The sequence below is a fragment of the Gasterosteus aculeatus genome, chromosome 1 (assembly GCF_964276395.1).
Source record: "Gasterosteus aculeatus chromosome 1, fGasAcu3.hap1.1, whole genome shotgun sequence".
In the NCBI taxonomy this organism is placed as follows: Eukaryota; Metazoa; Chordata; class Actinopteri; order Perciformes; family Gasterosteidae; genus Gasterosteus; species Gasterosteus aculeatus.
In genome coordinates this window covers 2,638,455-2,653,780 of record NC_135688.1, presented here as the reverse complement: position 1 = coordinate 2,653,780, position 15,326 = coordinate 2,638,455, and the positions used below count along the sequence as shown (strand labels likewise).

General features: G+C 49.8%; 1 protein-coding gene across 2 annotated transcripts in view; it reads right to left on the bottom strand.

Moving 5' to 3' along the window:
• Positions 1 to 806: 806 nt before the first annotated feature.
• Positions 807 to 15,326, bottom strand: part of pik3cb (phosphatidylinositol-4,5-bisphosphate 3-kinase, catalytic subunit beta) — a 33,666-nt gene continuing 19,146 nt past the window's right edge. Inside the window, exons 3-23 of one of the 2 annotated variants that reach the window (XR_013468467.1) lie at positions 13,782 to 14,010; positions 12,819 to 13,048; positions 10,927 to 11,118; positions 10,061 to 10,228; positions 7,992 to 8,081; positions 7,622 to 7,876; positions 7,424 to 7,520; positions 6,968 to 7,098; positions 6,824 to 6,868; positions 5,905 to 6,093; positions 5,364 to 5,485; positions 5,057 to 5,200; positions 4,870 to 4,969; positions 4,259 to 4,455; positions 4,053 to 4,162; positions 3,894 to 3,972; positions 3,610 to 3,777; positions 3,406 to 3,529; positions 3,181 to 3,326; positions 2,506 to 2,905; positions 807 to 2,414 (exon numbers count right to left, since the gene is read on the bottom strand). Coding sequence is in view for 1 of the 2 variants with exons in the window: in XM_078107342.1 (XP_077963468.1) it covers positions 2,277 to 2,414; positions 2,506 to 2,638; positions 3,181 to 3,326; positions 3,406 to 3,529; positions 3,610 to 3,777; positions 3,894 to 3,972; positions 4,053 to 4,162; positions 4,259 to 4,455; positions 4,870 to 4,969; positions 5,057 to 5,200; positions 5,364 to 5,485; positions 5,905 to 6,093; positions 6,824 to 6,868; positions 6,968 to 7,098; positions 7,424 to 7,520; positions 7,622 to 7,876; positions 7,992 to 8,081; positions 10,061 to 10,228; positions 10,927 to 11,118; positions 12,819 to 13,048; positions 13,782 to 14,010 (3,087 nt within the window). In the remaining variant the exon portion in view is untranslated. The remainder of the gene's footprint in view (positions 2,415 to 2,505; positions 2,906 to 3,180; positions 3,327 to 3,405; positions 3,530 to 3,609; positions 3,778 to 3,893; positions 3,973 to 4,052; positions 4,163 to 4,258; positions 4,456 to 4,869; positions 4,970 to 5,056; positions 5,201 to 5,363; positions 5,486 to 5,904; positions 6,094 to 6,823; positions 6,869 to 6,967; positions 7,099 to 7,423; positions 7,521 to 7,621; positions 7,877 to 7,991; positions 8,082 to 10,060; positions 10,229 to 10,926; positions 11,119 to 12,818; positions 13,049 to 13,781; positions 14,011 to 15,326) is intronic. The other variant, XM_078107342.1, reaches the window with a different exon arrangement.

Genomic DNA, 15,326 nt, shown 5'->3' with positions numbered 1-15,326 from the left:
GAATCACAAAAAAAAATCAGGACAGACGTCATTAGAATTTAACAATAATTTATTATGAATGCAAAAATATCCGATAAGTGCAAATTCTTTGGTTATTTAATTACAGCCACTGTAGGTGGTGTTGATGAAGGGAGGTGGTGCGATCCTCTGATGGATGAGGAGCACGGCTATGAGTTTGACAGCAGCCATGTGACTGGCTGAATGATGTGGATTGTAAAGTTCAACGGCCACAATCAGATGATCGCGTAACAAGGAGAGAGTTACGAAGCGCCATGAGGCGTGAGGGGTGTATCGATAAGGTGCCTGCGGAGACGTTAAAGTTTAGACTCAAATCCTCCATCGCACTGCCACGTAAACCTTTAGCTTTGGCAACACAAAGAACGAGTTGCGGGAAAAAAAAAAAAAAAAAAAGAGTGGATTGCATGAAGCGGCTTCAGCCAACATGGAACAGCGTCATTATAACTTCCAATTATTTTTGACTGACAAAAAAAAAATCTGCTGCACTTCATGTTCAAATACCAAATGTCTCCGATAATGATGCGACCATTCAGGATGAGTGCGCTTGCTCAGTCATTGAGTGTCATTCGGAGGAATTTGTACTCTTCTCCACTCACAAGTTGCTGTGACGAGGATCTTGAATTCACTTTAACACGACTTCCTTACATTTTTACAATGAAGCTACATTCTTCTCGCAACAGGCATAAATATTTCAGAAATCTATTTCACTCTCGCAACCGGTGACAATGACAAATTAAAGACGCAAAACCTCACAAGCCAGAACAAAAGAAACCGACCACAGGCGGAGATGCAGCACGGTGGAAAATAACTTTAATAAAACTCCTATGAAAACATACCAGCAAAACAATAAAAGCCTGTACATTTGACAATATCCAGTGTCTGAGAGGTTCTAAGGCCAGTGGCGCAAAACACAGCTGCATCAGACATCCACCGACAGAAAAAGACCATCATAGTTTCATAGAACAAAGTGTGGTTCATATACTCGGATATTGCACGAAAAAACAAAGATGCTGAGGAGCATTGTATGTCAAGACGAGAAGGTAGCTTTTCATCGCAGTGTAATGTCCCTCCTGATAAACCCCGCCCACACTGACCCCAGACTCCGCCCACACCTGCTCGTATAAAAACAAGGATCACTTAAAAAGAGAGCGGCACATATTTTCACATTCAATTCAGACACAGATCATTAAAAACCCAACGTGAGCGATGACGCCACCAAACTGTTGCTCATTTTTCCTCTCGTTTTGGTCCTGACGTGTTAAAAAGCATCAGTTATCCGCTTCTCCTGGTTGCTAGCATGAGAAGTCCTTTAAGACATGTGGGCGAGCGGTGACGCGTTGTCCAATAATGTTCTAGATTTGGGGAAACAAACAACGCACGTGGACATTTCAAAATAAAAGGAACAAAAGAAATAAAGTGTTTGGTTCGTTTAAAAGAGAAATTATTTTCTCGTGTGAGTCTTTCCAAAAACATTCCAGTGTTCACATGAAGCGTGATCCAAACAGAGGGCCAAAGGGCCCCCTCGTCCCCCGGTCCATACATCTCTCTCGTCCCAGTGTCCCCCGTGGACTGCTGAAGTAGTCAGAGACGCTGCGGACTCTTAAAATGGCAAAAAGAAACTCATGAGAAATACTTTCATCTCGCGGTTTTGAGGCACATCGAGGCGGCGGGAGAGAACGCGTTGAGTCGTGGGCGTTATGCACATCGTTTTAAGACACGGTGGGGGGCGGCGGGGAGGAGGGGGCAACATCCACCAGACAAACCCTCCACTGTACTTAAAGCAGGTCCCCCGTAAGAGTCCATACGAGCCTCGTTTCCAGTCCTGTCTGACAGCTCGTCCTCTCCGAGCCAACAGCTCTTTCTTTAGTAGTGTGTGTGTGTGTGTGTGAGCGTGTGTGTGTGTGTGAGTGTGTGAGTGTGTGAGTGTGTGTGCGCGTGTGAGCGTGCAGGGCGGAGGCTTCAGTTCCCTTCCTTTGGCTGCTGCTCCATCAGCAGTTGCCGTGCAAAAATTGCAAAAAAAAAAAAAAACCAACCTCCAGGAGTCCGCAGAAACACCACAACATGTAGCAACGCCAGGCGGCGTGCGCTGCGGCGCCGGTGATCCGTTTCTGAGGGGTGCGGGGGGGAGACGGGGGGGTGCCCTTCTTTAGATGAGGCCGGCTGTCGCAATGTCTCCTTTGCATACACCCCCCACGCTCGTTCACTGAGTCCTCCTGCCTGCTCCCCCCCATCCCCCCTTTGAGGGACCTGAAGCGCCTCTAGGAGCGGTTGTCTTTGGCCACGTTGTGCGCCATCCAGTTGACTTTGGTCGTCCAGCTCTCTCTCAGCGCCTCGTCGAACTTCTGCCGGAACTGCTTCAGCGCATCCTCGTCCGTTTTACCCAGAGCAAGAGAGTCCTGGGGGGGAGGGAGGGTATATATATGTGGTATATCAACAGGGTGAGAAGATGTGTACATGAGGGGGGGCTGATGAGCACTTATCATTTACCTTTAAGTACTGGATGTCTTTGACTGAGGTGAGCTCGGGCAGTCCGGCGGTCAGCATGAGGGCAAACAGCGTGATGAAGAGGTTGCCGTTCTTCCTCAGGACCAGGTAGGCTGCCTCGCAGTACTGACGGAAGCTGCGACACAGAGAAACACGTTTAAAAATCACAGGTCGTGTTTCACCAGAACACGACCCTTGAGACGATTCCTCTCATCACATGATGAGTGAGGGCCAATCATCATCAGAGCTGCCAGCCAGCCTTAAATAAACCGTGTGCGAGCCTCTACTGCCCCCCGCAGGTTGGAGAGGGTACTGCGCCAACTGCCTTAAGCAACCAGCCGCTCCCCCCTTCATTCACGCTTTTAAGGTTTGGTGTAGATGTAGTCACGGATCAGCAGGCTCTCTGTGATGGATTTGGGATACTTTTAAGTTCATTTATCTACCTGCTGCTGATTTCATCACGAGACACACTGACTGACAGCTGCTCAACAAGAAACGTATTTAAAGAAAAAACAAAACAGATGTTTATTGTCTCTTTTATGGTCTAACGTAAACCATCCAAGTTAATCCATTCATTCAATCGTTGGAATAACAAGCCAGATACACACAACCAACTGCGTCAAATTCATCCATTTGAACTGTATAAAAAAGGCTGCTGGATATAAAAGTGGAACAAACCTGGCAAATTTCTCCGTGTATCCCGTCTTGCCCTCCTGTATGACGTGGATGAAGTCGTGCGTGAGGATGAACGGTACCCGCTCCCTCTTGATGCCGAACTTGGACTTGAAGTTTCCCAGGATGTGGCCGAAGTCGATGTGGAAGAGCTGACGGGACGAGAAGGGCCGGAGCGCTGAGCATGGAGGACACCGGGTGACAACGGGTGAGCGGGCGCGCGCGTCCTACCTGTCCCGTGCTGCGGACCATGATGTTGTCGCTGTGCCGGTCTCCGATGCCGAGGACGTACGTGGCCACACAGTAGCCCGCGCACGACAGGGTGAACTCCTCGATGGCCCGCTCAAGAGCGTCGCTGCCAACACAAAACACTTTAAGCACATCGGTTTTCCTGGACTCTGGATTCTCCTCCGGCGGGCCTTTTGGGAATCTTACCCAGAATTCCTCTCTTTGAGCCAGTTCAGCAGAGCGTCCTTGTTGAAGGCGGCCGCTGCTGCCACGTTGCTGCTGGTCAGCTGGATGTTGGCGATGGTGTCGGCCGACGAGACCACCTCGATCAGCCCTGAGCGGTCCCCCGTTGCTAGGCAACCGTACGGTACGATTCTGCAGGACACGCGGGCACAAGAAAAGCAAAGGGCTTAATGCCGTCAACTGAATCACTGCGAACAAACACACAATACAAATAATGATTTTAAAAAGTGGCGCATTATCAAACTCACCTGAGGTCCAGATTAGCCTCCTTCCATAGCAGATCCATCAGCCTCAAAATCTGGAGGGTCAACATGTCTTGCCGTAGGTCTAGGAGAAGATCAACATCTCTTAATTTCAGAGAATATTGTGGATTTAAAAGCCCGATTTCCACTCCTCTGGATTCCTACCATCCCCGTTCTTGAAGATGATTCCCAGCGTGTCTCCCCCCAGCAACTTGTTGTTGTAAACAATCCAGAGCGGCTTCATCTTTGAGTCCATGTAGCGACATTTCTCCACACTGATGGGGGGGGGGGGGGAAGAGAGCAAGAAGGTGATGACGCACCGCTAAACGTGAGGAAAAGGTTCCACTGCATCAGAAGCAGGATGGTCTCACTTGATGCCGGACAGCAGGATGTTGGGGTTCAGAGGCGAGTGAAGGTCCGACAGAGTCTCAGAGTAGCCGCTCTGCCTCAGACAAGTCATCATGGCCTCCTTGGTCAACATGGCCTCCTTGGTCTTACTCCGCGCGTTCTTGATGGTCCCCAGCTTGATCAGCTCGTTCACCGACTTCAGCTTGCTCAGGGCTTCCACCTGGTGACGTCAGGGCAATATGCAGGCCGCACATTTTCATTTTTAGGGGCCTCTCAAGCCACTCAAGGTCACCTCACAACACAGAACCAGCAATAAAACAAAGGATCCCTCCCTGCTCGATGCGACTGAGCTCAACCTCCTTCTACAGACCCCCGGCGGCATCGAGCCGGCTCTTCCAAACAGGAAGAAGGTCACATAAATGATGAGGAAATAGGAAGAAGAGGCCCCAGGAGGGATTGTCACAACGAACAGTGCAGCGGGCCCGAGGTCAGGGGGCAGGCGGGTGAAGCTGCGGTTGCCACGATGAGCTAAAAATACCACCAGTCCAGCCCACCGGGGGGGGTTGATGGTAAACCATTCTGGTTGTGTGAAGACCAGCAAAGTGTGACCTTCAAAGTCGCGTGAGTGTCCTACCTGTTTCTTTAGAACCTCAATATGAGGGATGCTGCCTCGACAGTAGGCTTCCAGGATGAGGGCAAACTGGACTGAAACAGCTGGCATGTGGATCTCTGACCTGTTGGGGGGGGGGGGGCAGCCAGTCAGAAGAGAAGCCTCCCGTGACTCCACACACAAAACTCTTAAATCGGTCGTCCGTACACACCGCAGGTGCCAGAAGAGGAAGTGTCCTATCTTGCGGTTCCCCTGGGCGCGCTCCAGCAGGAAGTGGGTGAGGGCACAGTCGTAGTACGGCTCGTAGCGCAACACCTGCACCAACTGTAGCAAGTACTGCGACAGCTCCTCCTCACTGGGAGGATGGGGGGAGAGAAAGAAGGGAAGCAGGGGGAGGGCGTGTGATTAAATAAAAACAGCAAGGGAACGCAACGACGTGCACACACGGCCAGAGGATGACATGCGAGAGCTCGACTATATACAGTATATATATATTAAAAAAAAAAACACATCCTTACCTCATATCCCGCAGACAGCCCACGGCGTACTTTCTGACATACTGGTCCGGGTAGTTGAAGTCCAGAAGCTCCAGAGCGTCTCTGGGACTCAGTTTGGGCCAAACCTGAAGCAGTGCCTGGAGCTGAGACACACAGACACACACACAGACACACAGACACACAGACACACACACACACACAGAATGTTTTTGTATTCTGAGGCTGATGAAGATGCTAAACTGCATGTAAACTGTTCTACAAACAAATATGGATTTAAAACCATGTCGTACAAAATAAGTTAGCATTTTTGCCAAAAGTGTAGCCTAAACTTACCAACATCATTGTTAGAGCTTCTGGTTTATTCGACTGAGCACATTTCAAAGCTTAGAATTATTTTGGAATGTTCTTTTCAGTATCAAATGCGCAAATATTTTGTCTTGTTTAAATTTATTTCTCCTTTAAAACAAGCGTCTCAGTCTATTCTTCCTCATGATAATTGAATAACGACTCATGCAGACACGGCCTGTAATAATGGTAAAAACAACGACATCAGCTCACTAACCTGCGCCATGTCCTCGTGTTTGCTCCACTTGACGGAGAGCAGCAGCTTGGGCAGCGACTGAGGGAAATAGTCTTTGCAGTCGTGGCGAAGCGTCCAAATCAAATCCTTCTCGTTTTCACACAGCTGAGAGAGCGGGTCGCGCTCCATGATCTCCTTCAGCTCAATGTTGAACTTCTTCCACCCGCGACTCTGAGGGGAGCAACGAGGAAAAGGCGGTGAGAGGAGGATGGAAGGAAGCGATCGGCGGACGATTGTGTGCAGCGCCTGGAAACCACCACAGGGGGGCAGGAGTGCTTCACAGCTTGCAGAGATTTCTACATCGACTGCAGCTCAACACTAGGACCAACATCTCCTTCACAACGAGGCGAACACCGTCCGATGCAAACAAACGTTGATGCAAACTAGTGCTAAAAGAAAAACAGGGCGGATTTAACTTTCTTTGCAGACAAATCGTATCAGACCAGCGGCTCGTGTGCGGATCTCTAAACCGATGCACGAGTTGAGAGTAAAAAGTAAACAGCGAGTTGTAGCGGGCGCTGGTACGTCCACTCACGCGCAGCGCTCCCATTAAAGGGGCGTGTTCAGGCATGCACTTTACCTAACGCACCATTACGTAACCGGCTGCAACACGCCCGGGAGAGGGCTTTCAGTAGAGTGCCGGCGAGACAGGAAAAACACACGAGCAATCTGATTAGAGTGGGTCGTTTTGAAGGGGACAGGAATAACTCCGCAGCTACACCCAGCCACCGCGATGATAACGGGTTTCCAGGGAAACCAGCAGCGCGAGGTAATACCACAGCGACGGAGACTACTTGAAACGCACGGATCACTTTCCGTGGTTTCCCCCGGTTCGTTTCCCGTATGTGTGGAGATTCTCAGGCGCGCCGACGCCACCTCCTCCCACCGCGCGTCAACTCACCATCAAGTCATTTGGCTTGACAGTCTCTGCAGCTTTTTCCAGTATCTGCAAAAGGAGAAAAGCAAGTGAGGGCCATCCAATCAGTGGGGGATCAGACTGATGCGGTCAAAAAGTACGCAACACAAAATGGGAAAACTGCCTGACCTTGTCAAAGGGAGGGAAGACGACGGAGTGGGACATGTACTCCGGGAAGTGGATGTGCAGCGCTGTGGCGTTCTCAGTGTACGGGTTGGTCTGAATGGTTCCTATGGGGTTCAGCATCTCTTCAAGTTCATCTGCCGGAGACACACACACACACATGAAGTCACTCCGTCACCGGAGAAGCTCCTTTAATTCGCTTAATTGTATTAGAAGTAGGGATGGGCATCAGCATACATTACATCAGTAATCTCTTTGTTTGTCGTGTGGCAACAAAAAAGGAAAAGTACATAATGAATGCAAACAAAGGGAATGTACAGGTGCAAGCTTTATAATGTTAAATTTGAAATAGAAAATGTGCATCAACAACCTCCTCCAGGTACGTCCAGAAGACCACCGCTTCACCCCCGAAAGTAAGAACAATGAAATGACTCAAAACGTGACTAGATATAATAGACATACCAGGAAAGGAGGACCAGCAGTGCAGGATGATGTCTCCGGTCTTCAGCTGGCCTTTGTAGTCAAACACCATGGTGTTGACCCACGCTATGGGGTAGTGCTGGACCACACACGGGGGGGGGGGACAAAGACAAATGACTCTTCCATCAATGATATGGTGATATAACAAGGATGGTTAGATGGGTTGAGCCCGTTTCTTACCACTTTCCCTGCTTTGCGGATGGTCTGGTACTTGTTTGTGTGGAGGTTTTTGGTGGACTTCTGCTTCTTCACCTTGTCCATGACGGCGTAGATGGCGAAGCAGAGGCGGGTCATGCGCGGCAGGTCGCACACCGAGAGGTCAAACTCCAGCGTGCTATTATTCCACGTGTGGTCCGAGCGGCCGCTGCTCTCGCTGCTCACCGCCGGCTTGCAGAGCAGCTCCGTGCCGTGGAAGAGCCCCGCCCTCACCTGGACCTAGCGGACGGGAGGGGGTTGGGGACAGCTTCTGAGTGCGTGCAGTGGCGCTACCACAGGAACAGCAGAGTTGAAATTCCATTTTTAAAGGATTTTGGACGGCGCGGCGGTTTACCTTGGCGCTCTCCTCTGCGTTCACCTTGCTGCCGTTCACCAGGACAATCTTAAAGGGCCGGGACACGTCCCACACACACGTCTGCACTAGCTGCCGAGGGAAGGCAAGTGGAGGCAATGAGTGAGCAGCATTTGCATATTGCGCTGGGAAAATATGCACACAATCAGGAACTGATGCCAAAAAAGTACACAGGCAAACACAACCACGGTCCACACAAGTGTACGTGTCCTCCTCCACAGACACGCACATGAACAGCAAAAACAGTGTGGGGGGGTGAGGGAGGTCATTGTGATGTCAGGCCGAGGGGATTTGCGATGGGTCAGCAGTCAGCAGAAGAAAAAAAAAAACAACAACCCAGCATCACATGACCTGTGGAGTCTACGAACATGACTAACCAGCCCACTTCCTGCAGTCTGCCGCGCGCGTCGATGTGTCTCAGTGTGTGCGGTCGTGTAATTGGCCTCATGTCAGATAAGACGGACGGTTTGTTCCAAAATGACGGGCAGACGCGAGCGCTGCGTGTAGTCCTCCGTCCTCCTGCGGTGGGTTTTTTGGGGGAGTTTTGAATAACCGGATCCTTCCTCTAGCTGGCAGACAGACGCAGTCCAACGCTAAGCTTATTACAGTTTATTAATCTGTGTCGGGAGCATTTATGAAAATTAAAGCGCTAAACAAGGCGTTGAGTAATCAAGAATGAGAGTAATTTAGGAGAGTCCAAGATGTCATCACTTCATTGTTGCAGTTATTATAATAATTGGCGTGTGAATTGTTGCGTTATGGAGGGCAGCTTTGATCGCCGACGGTTCACTAAACGCCGCTGGACTTTGTGCCAAATCTGAAACAGCAAAACGGGACTTTAGAAAGCAACAATGTTTTGGGTTTCAGTGAAGCGCTCTTATCAAATCTCAGATCCAATTAAGACTTCATCTAGTTTTTAAATATCAGTTAAAACGTTTGGCACGTTACAGGCAATGAAGGCTTCAATAAAATAATTATACTCATTATGTTTGGGCAATAAGCTTAAAACCATAAAAACAAAGGCGAGTTGGAAAAGGAGAGAACCGTAAAAGTCTGAATAAATCAAACTGGCAGCGTTTCTCCTTCCTGTGAAAAACTACAAGAACGGACCTGTTGTTTCAACAGTCGCTGGCTGCAATCTGCCAGAAGGTGCTTTTACTGAGATATCAACCATGCAGGATCATGGAAAAAGAGCGATTAGTCAAGTAAAACGAAACTAATTGGCAGAAATGACACCAAACGCTGGTTTAAGACGTGACTGGGACATTTTAAGTTAAAATAAGTATTAGCTTCAACCCTTACCAACTAGCTAATTACTGGTTAATCCAGGGCTTCATGAGGTCCTGTAAATTAGCAGAACGATGCATCAACTCCAATTGTGGGGAATCTGTGATCTCTATATATAATTAAAGCTTTTACATCGGTCGGGGTGTATTTTATTAAAACGTGCTAAAGAGATTCTATGCTGCCCTATTTTTGCTCTGCACAGATCGAAGGCATTTTCAAACTGCCGGGTAATTAAAAATCCCGGAAGACTGACGAAGGCCAATTAAATTCAACCTGACATTTGAAATGTGGACACACACACACGCCACTGTGCACCTGGCAGCAGCAGCTGCACAGAGGAGTTTTCTGACAAATGTGGCGAATGCTGGCAGGACGCATCGGAAACAACGGCTCATCACGAGGTGAAGCTGCACACCTGCCTCGCTCCGCGCAGGTGAGCCGATGGTCTGTCACTGTGTGGGCGGATGTTAATTGATAGTTCTCCAGAAAAACAGCACAACATTCTCAAATACGCGGCACACCCTCAGTTTTAATGCCAACGATGCGCCTCACGTAACATCTGGGACAATTAAAAGAAACGCGCGTTAACAAGCGTACAAAAATAAAAGACTCCAACAAGCAGAAATGAAAACATTAACTTCACTTCAGCTACTGAAGACCCCCCCCCCCCCGATGTCTCTGAAACCATCTGCGGATGTGGAATAGAAAATATCGCCACAGCGCAGAAATGGGAAGCGCGCACACTCTCGCACTACTGGCCTCACCGTGGGAGCCCTTCTCTTGGGGGGCAGCGGGAGAGGCGGGTTGGAGGACTTGCGGCTGACCACGGCGCCGATGGCGGAGATCTCCTTGTCGAACAGGACCTTGACGTTGCTGGCGTGGACCAGGGTGAGGTGCGGGGGCTCCTTGGCCTGCATGCAGGAGCGGATGTACTGCACACAAGACGGGAAAGAAATGCTGTTAGCTGTGCGCATATTTTTGCGCACACACACGCACACAAAAAGTGGATCCTTTTTTATGGTTTTGCAGCATGTTAAACGTTGAACTTTCATTTTGCTGAGGAACAATCTTGTGCGAAAGCGCCGCTGTGCTACTGATAAAAGGATCAGCTGAAGAACAATTAATCCACGAGCCGCGACATGTGAAATTCATGCACAGCTTGTCAGCAGACTTGATCAAATGAATATGCACCGTTTGGAATTGTAGTTGATTTAAATCAGTGCAATACAAAAAGAAAGAACAAACCAAAACGTCGCTCGCTGAACTTCAGCCGCTCACATTCGCATACCAAGAGTGCAATAAAAAAACAAAACACCTGCCTCCGGGTTTCGAGTCCAATAAACGTCTTTTGTTGTGTGCCGATGTCATTTTGTTTGCACATCGTGTCCTCTGTTTGTGCGTTAGACAGTTTCTTTGAGCAGTGCCTTTATGTAAATAACGCGCAACAGCTTTTTCCACAGCAACCGAAAACTTCCTGCGTAGCCAATACCTTTATCAAACACGGAGCTCTGATATAAAGACGGGACACCTGCGGTGTGCATTTCACCATAACACTGGTTGCTGGAATCGTTAAAACACGCCATCATCCATTCATTGTGGTGCAACACGCGGCCGCGCCCCCCTCACTCACCTTGTACTCAATCAGGGGCTGGTCTCCACACAGGAACTCCAGGCAGTGGCTGACCCTCAGCACGTACTGCCCCCGCCACGCCTCCTCCTCCTCCCCCCCCTCGGGCCCGTGGGTGGTCAGCCACTTCTTCAGGGCCTGCTCCATCAGCTCCGACGGGACGCAGGACGACGCCACCTTCAGGCTGGCCGAGTCCTGTGGGGCGAGACGAGAGCACTAGTGGCACGTCGGCCGTCAGACCGAAAAACGCTCGTTTTAACCACATCCGCGCCTTGAAACGGTCTTACCGGAAAAGTCGTAACTAAAATATGTGAAAAAGGGAGGCTGCTGCATCACATCAGACGGTAAAACATGCTAGTTACGTTGATTGACGTGTGTCATGAACTCGCCCTGCAACGAATAAAAATGCGAAACCAACAGCGCTGCGATATCATGAAAGACTCACCGCTGAATTCTAAACACTGAACTTTGGTCCCTTTTCACCTTAGAACAAACAAACCACAACGGCGCTCTCCTGTAACTCCCGAATGAGTCCTCCTGCCAACGTCCACCTGGGCGCCGCGTCGCACATGGCCCGTTCATTGTGTGTGTGTGTGATGTCGATCAAAGCTGATACACACGACCATCTGTTTTATAATGAAATAATATTGATATAACAGAGGAGACGGGAGACAGACAGCTGGAACGAGACAGTCGAGTTCAGATAAGGAGAGGAGAAAAAAAAAAAAAAAAAAAGAGAGTAATTTTAATCAGAGCTCGGATCCCTCGAGTTGCTGTGTGTGTGTGTGTGTGTGTGTCCCCATAAGGAAGGAATCATTTCACTGATGGTTTTGACCCACTTAAGTGTTCTCACATGACTTGACGGTCACAACCGAGCGGAGAATAAAGACTTGCCGAGGCGGGCTGGTGGAGTCACATGGCTTCTCTTTGATGTGGTGGAGCGGTCACAGTTCTTCTCAAATGAGTTTGCACAAGCAGCACGCCAATGGGCTCATTGATGGATTTTTCTTCATTTTTCTTGTTTAATTAATTAATTTTTTGAAAAAAAGGGACGAGCCACCAGACACCTTCAGCCCTGGTTCTTCTAGCGTGAAAACCGACCTAAAGTCACTACTTCAATAAGCGTTCCACCAAAAAGAACAAAGCGTCCTTCCTCCCGTGAGGTCACCCGGCCGAGGGCCGATTCCCGCAACATTCAACGTAAAGTCATTAAACGAACTAATTATGGTTGATTCATTTCAGTTAAAAGACTTTATTGTGTTTGTGCAGTTTGCAGTAAGGCAGATGGATACAACCTCCCACAATATGTATTCAGCCCCTATTATACATTGGTTTATATTATGTACTAATCTATATTCTCCACGGTCCATCCGTCATTCTCCTGAGGGGGGGGCAGCGTGCTTAGCAGAGTATTGGAGGAAGCGTCTCCCCGGCAACGTATTTTCCAGCTCTTTCCTCGGGCAGCGCAAGCCCCGAATAGATCTATAACCTCTTTCTTACCGGATACCGGTAAAACCTCCAGCGGGAGGATCCCAGGGGGCGACCGGGTCAGACGCTCAAACCCAGATCGACTGGCCCTCCCCGCACGAGGCGCAGCGGCGCATCCTACCGTGCATCTTCCCACCACTACAATCCGCACAAAATAGAGGACTGTAAAAGGGAGAAATACTTCTGCGGCTCGTCTAATAAGGTTCTTCCCTCGGGCAAAACCTCTAAATAGAAAGTTAGGGCTTGATGTCTGTAACAGGAAGCAGACGTGGCTTTTGTTCACGAACTTTGTCTCTGCAGACTTCACTCTAGATGCAAACCAGGACGGATTTATGACACAAGACCAAACAGTTCCTCCATGGACCAGCTATTCGTTTTCAATAGTCTGCACCGGTAACGTCTCTCACCTGAGACTGGTCGAAGTGGATGATGACCTTCAGGTCGGCGGGCCGGTCGTTGAGCCCCTCGGGGGCGGCCGGCCCCGCCGGGGGCTCCAGCTGCGGGGAGAAGCAGGCCTGCAGCCACTCCGTGCACGTCATCATCTGGACCTTCTGCATCCGCTCTTCGCTGAGGCGAAACATCTTGCTGCGGAAATCCTTCACCTCCTGGTCATTTATGGCATCGAGTTCGTGGAGACCTGGCGGCGGAAAGCGCGGTTAGAAATGAGGGACGCGACTTTAACGGTGACAGCATCTCCGGGAGACGTCTTCATGTTATATGAACCAGATGCAGTGAAACATCAAAGTAGGAAGCTCCATTTTCTAATGTGCATGAACATGTATTTTCAAAGAGACAAATAAAGCCTGTGAATTCAAACACCTGTGCAGGTGGACACGTGCACACGTAGCAGCGCTGAATATCCGAATATCCAAATGCCAGCAGTCTGACCAGCTGTTGGTCTGGCCGGACTTCATCCCTCCGCTCCCTAAGGAGCTTTTGTCTCTGCCCATTTTATTTGTGTACTTTGTCAAAAGCGCGCTGCACAACAGCCTCTTGGTAACGGTCCGCGTTTAAAAGATCCGCACCGCGTGACCGTATTCCTGGAGAGGAAAACAATACTGTGTTCCCACTTCACTTTGACAAGAGTCCTTCGGTCATAGAATAGGGAAAGATGCTCGTCGTGATGTCACCGAGCCCGAGGAGATGCATTCAAAATGAAAGTGCGAAGAAAAGCAACAAAGTCAAATTTGAGAAGATGGAAACTGCTAAACTTCTGTATGAATCATCAAACTACTGCGCTGCTGGGACGTACGACACAAAACGACTAACTCAATATCTTTTTTTTCACTCAATATCCCCCCCCCCCTCTATCAGGCACGTCGGGCAGGGGAGTAATGTGTGCACTTTAACCCCCCCCCCCTTCTTCTTACCCTTGCCGATGAGCACGCCAATCTTGGAGTCCAGCAGGCGCTCCGCTCGGCCGCAGTTGCGCGTCACCAGCCTGAGGACCGGCAGGAAGGGGCGCACGTCGCACAGCCGGCGGGACTCGTCCTCCAGCTCCTCGTGCACGGCGGCCTGGTTGACGCACTCGAACATGTGGCTCTCCATCTCGCCCAGGGAGGGGAACAGCGGGAACGACTGGGCCTGCTTCCATAAGAGCTGGGAAGGGGGAGAAGAAGAGGAGGAGGAGCCGGGGTGAAGTGCGTCGGCACCACAGAACCACAGGGATCACATCGCCGTTCGCTACCTGTGGAATAATCGATGGCTTCCGAGTAGATTTGTTCCTTAAACTAAACAGATGCCTCACATTTCCGAGGAGGCAAACAGCCGAGATGATCGAGATGATTATCAAAACACCTGCAACTTAACCTTCAATTGATGGCTGCAGTGACTGCGTGGCACGAAAACACGATCCAGATCAGTTTTGCGTCGGGTGGGAATGTCTTTCTTCACCTTGCACACGAATAAATATTAAGAGTTTAAACGAATGTTTCATCACCTCAGACGACTAAAAATGTTGGGTGTTCTGTTCTTTTGATTTCTGAGAAAGTAAAATCCCAACAACACGTGACGTCGGCTCACGGAGGAACGTGACTCAGGGGCAAACACAGCGCAGCTTCTGGGCCGAGCCGATCGGGCTGTGAATGATGCGCATTGTGACTCATGTTCATCACAGGGTCGGCTTAGTCGGCTCCGGTGTGTTTGCCCGAGGTCGTGCAGCTTCCGCCGAGATCAGAACACTCGTCCCTCAAAACAAACGTCCTGGAGGTTTCTCCACGAAACAAAACATGCGGATCTTCCACCCATCTTCATCTTTGTTATTATTCACGGTGTGAAGCCGGCCTGCTCACCGCTCCTCCTCTGACATATCATTCGTCATAGCTTTCCGCTGCGCCTGTACACGCTTCCCTCAGGGAACGGAGACCTTTCACAACCGCGCGCCAACCAATGCCTTTTAAATCATGAATACAGTATCGACGTTTAGTCCCGGAGAATTCAAAGTCCTGAAAACGTTCCTCGGTGTGTAGTTCTGGGATAAGAATGAGTGGAATCCTTCTGTGTCACAGGGCTGATTGACCCGGAGGCGAGTTGCAGAAAAATGTCAGTACGCGCGCACATGATGGGGAAACAACTTGCCCGGGCTTTTGTTCACAGCGCCTGCACGTCTGGGGGGGGAAGCGTGTTGGGAGGGGACGGGGGTGCACGTTGCCCGGGATTTTAAGACAAATGCAGCTGCGGGACGTTTTCACACCGAGTAACTGCAGACAGAAACGCAATCCAGTGCATCGCGACCGGAACACAGGCGGTAAACAACCACTTTGCCAAACGAAATCACTCTGAGTGGTTTCGACTCAAAAGCCGTTCACGGAGTCAAGTCGCCGCTGATTCACTGCTACGCGCCGCACAGGCGTTTCCCGCTTCCGCGTCGTTGAACTCCAGCAGTCCCAAATTCAAAAACAACTACTCAAACTTTT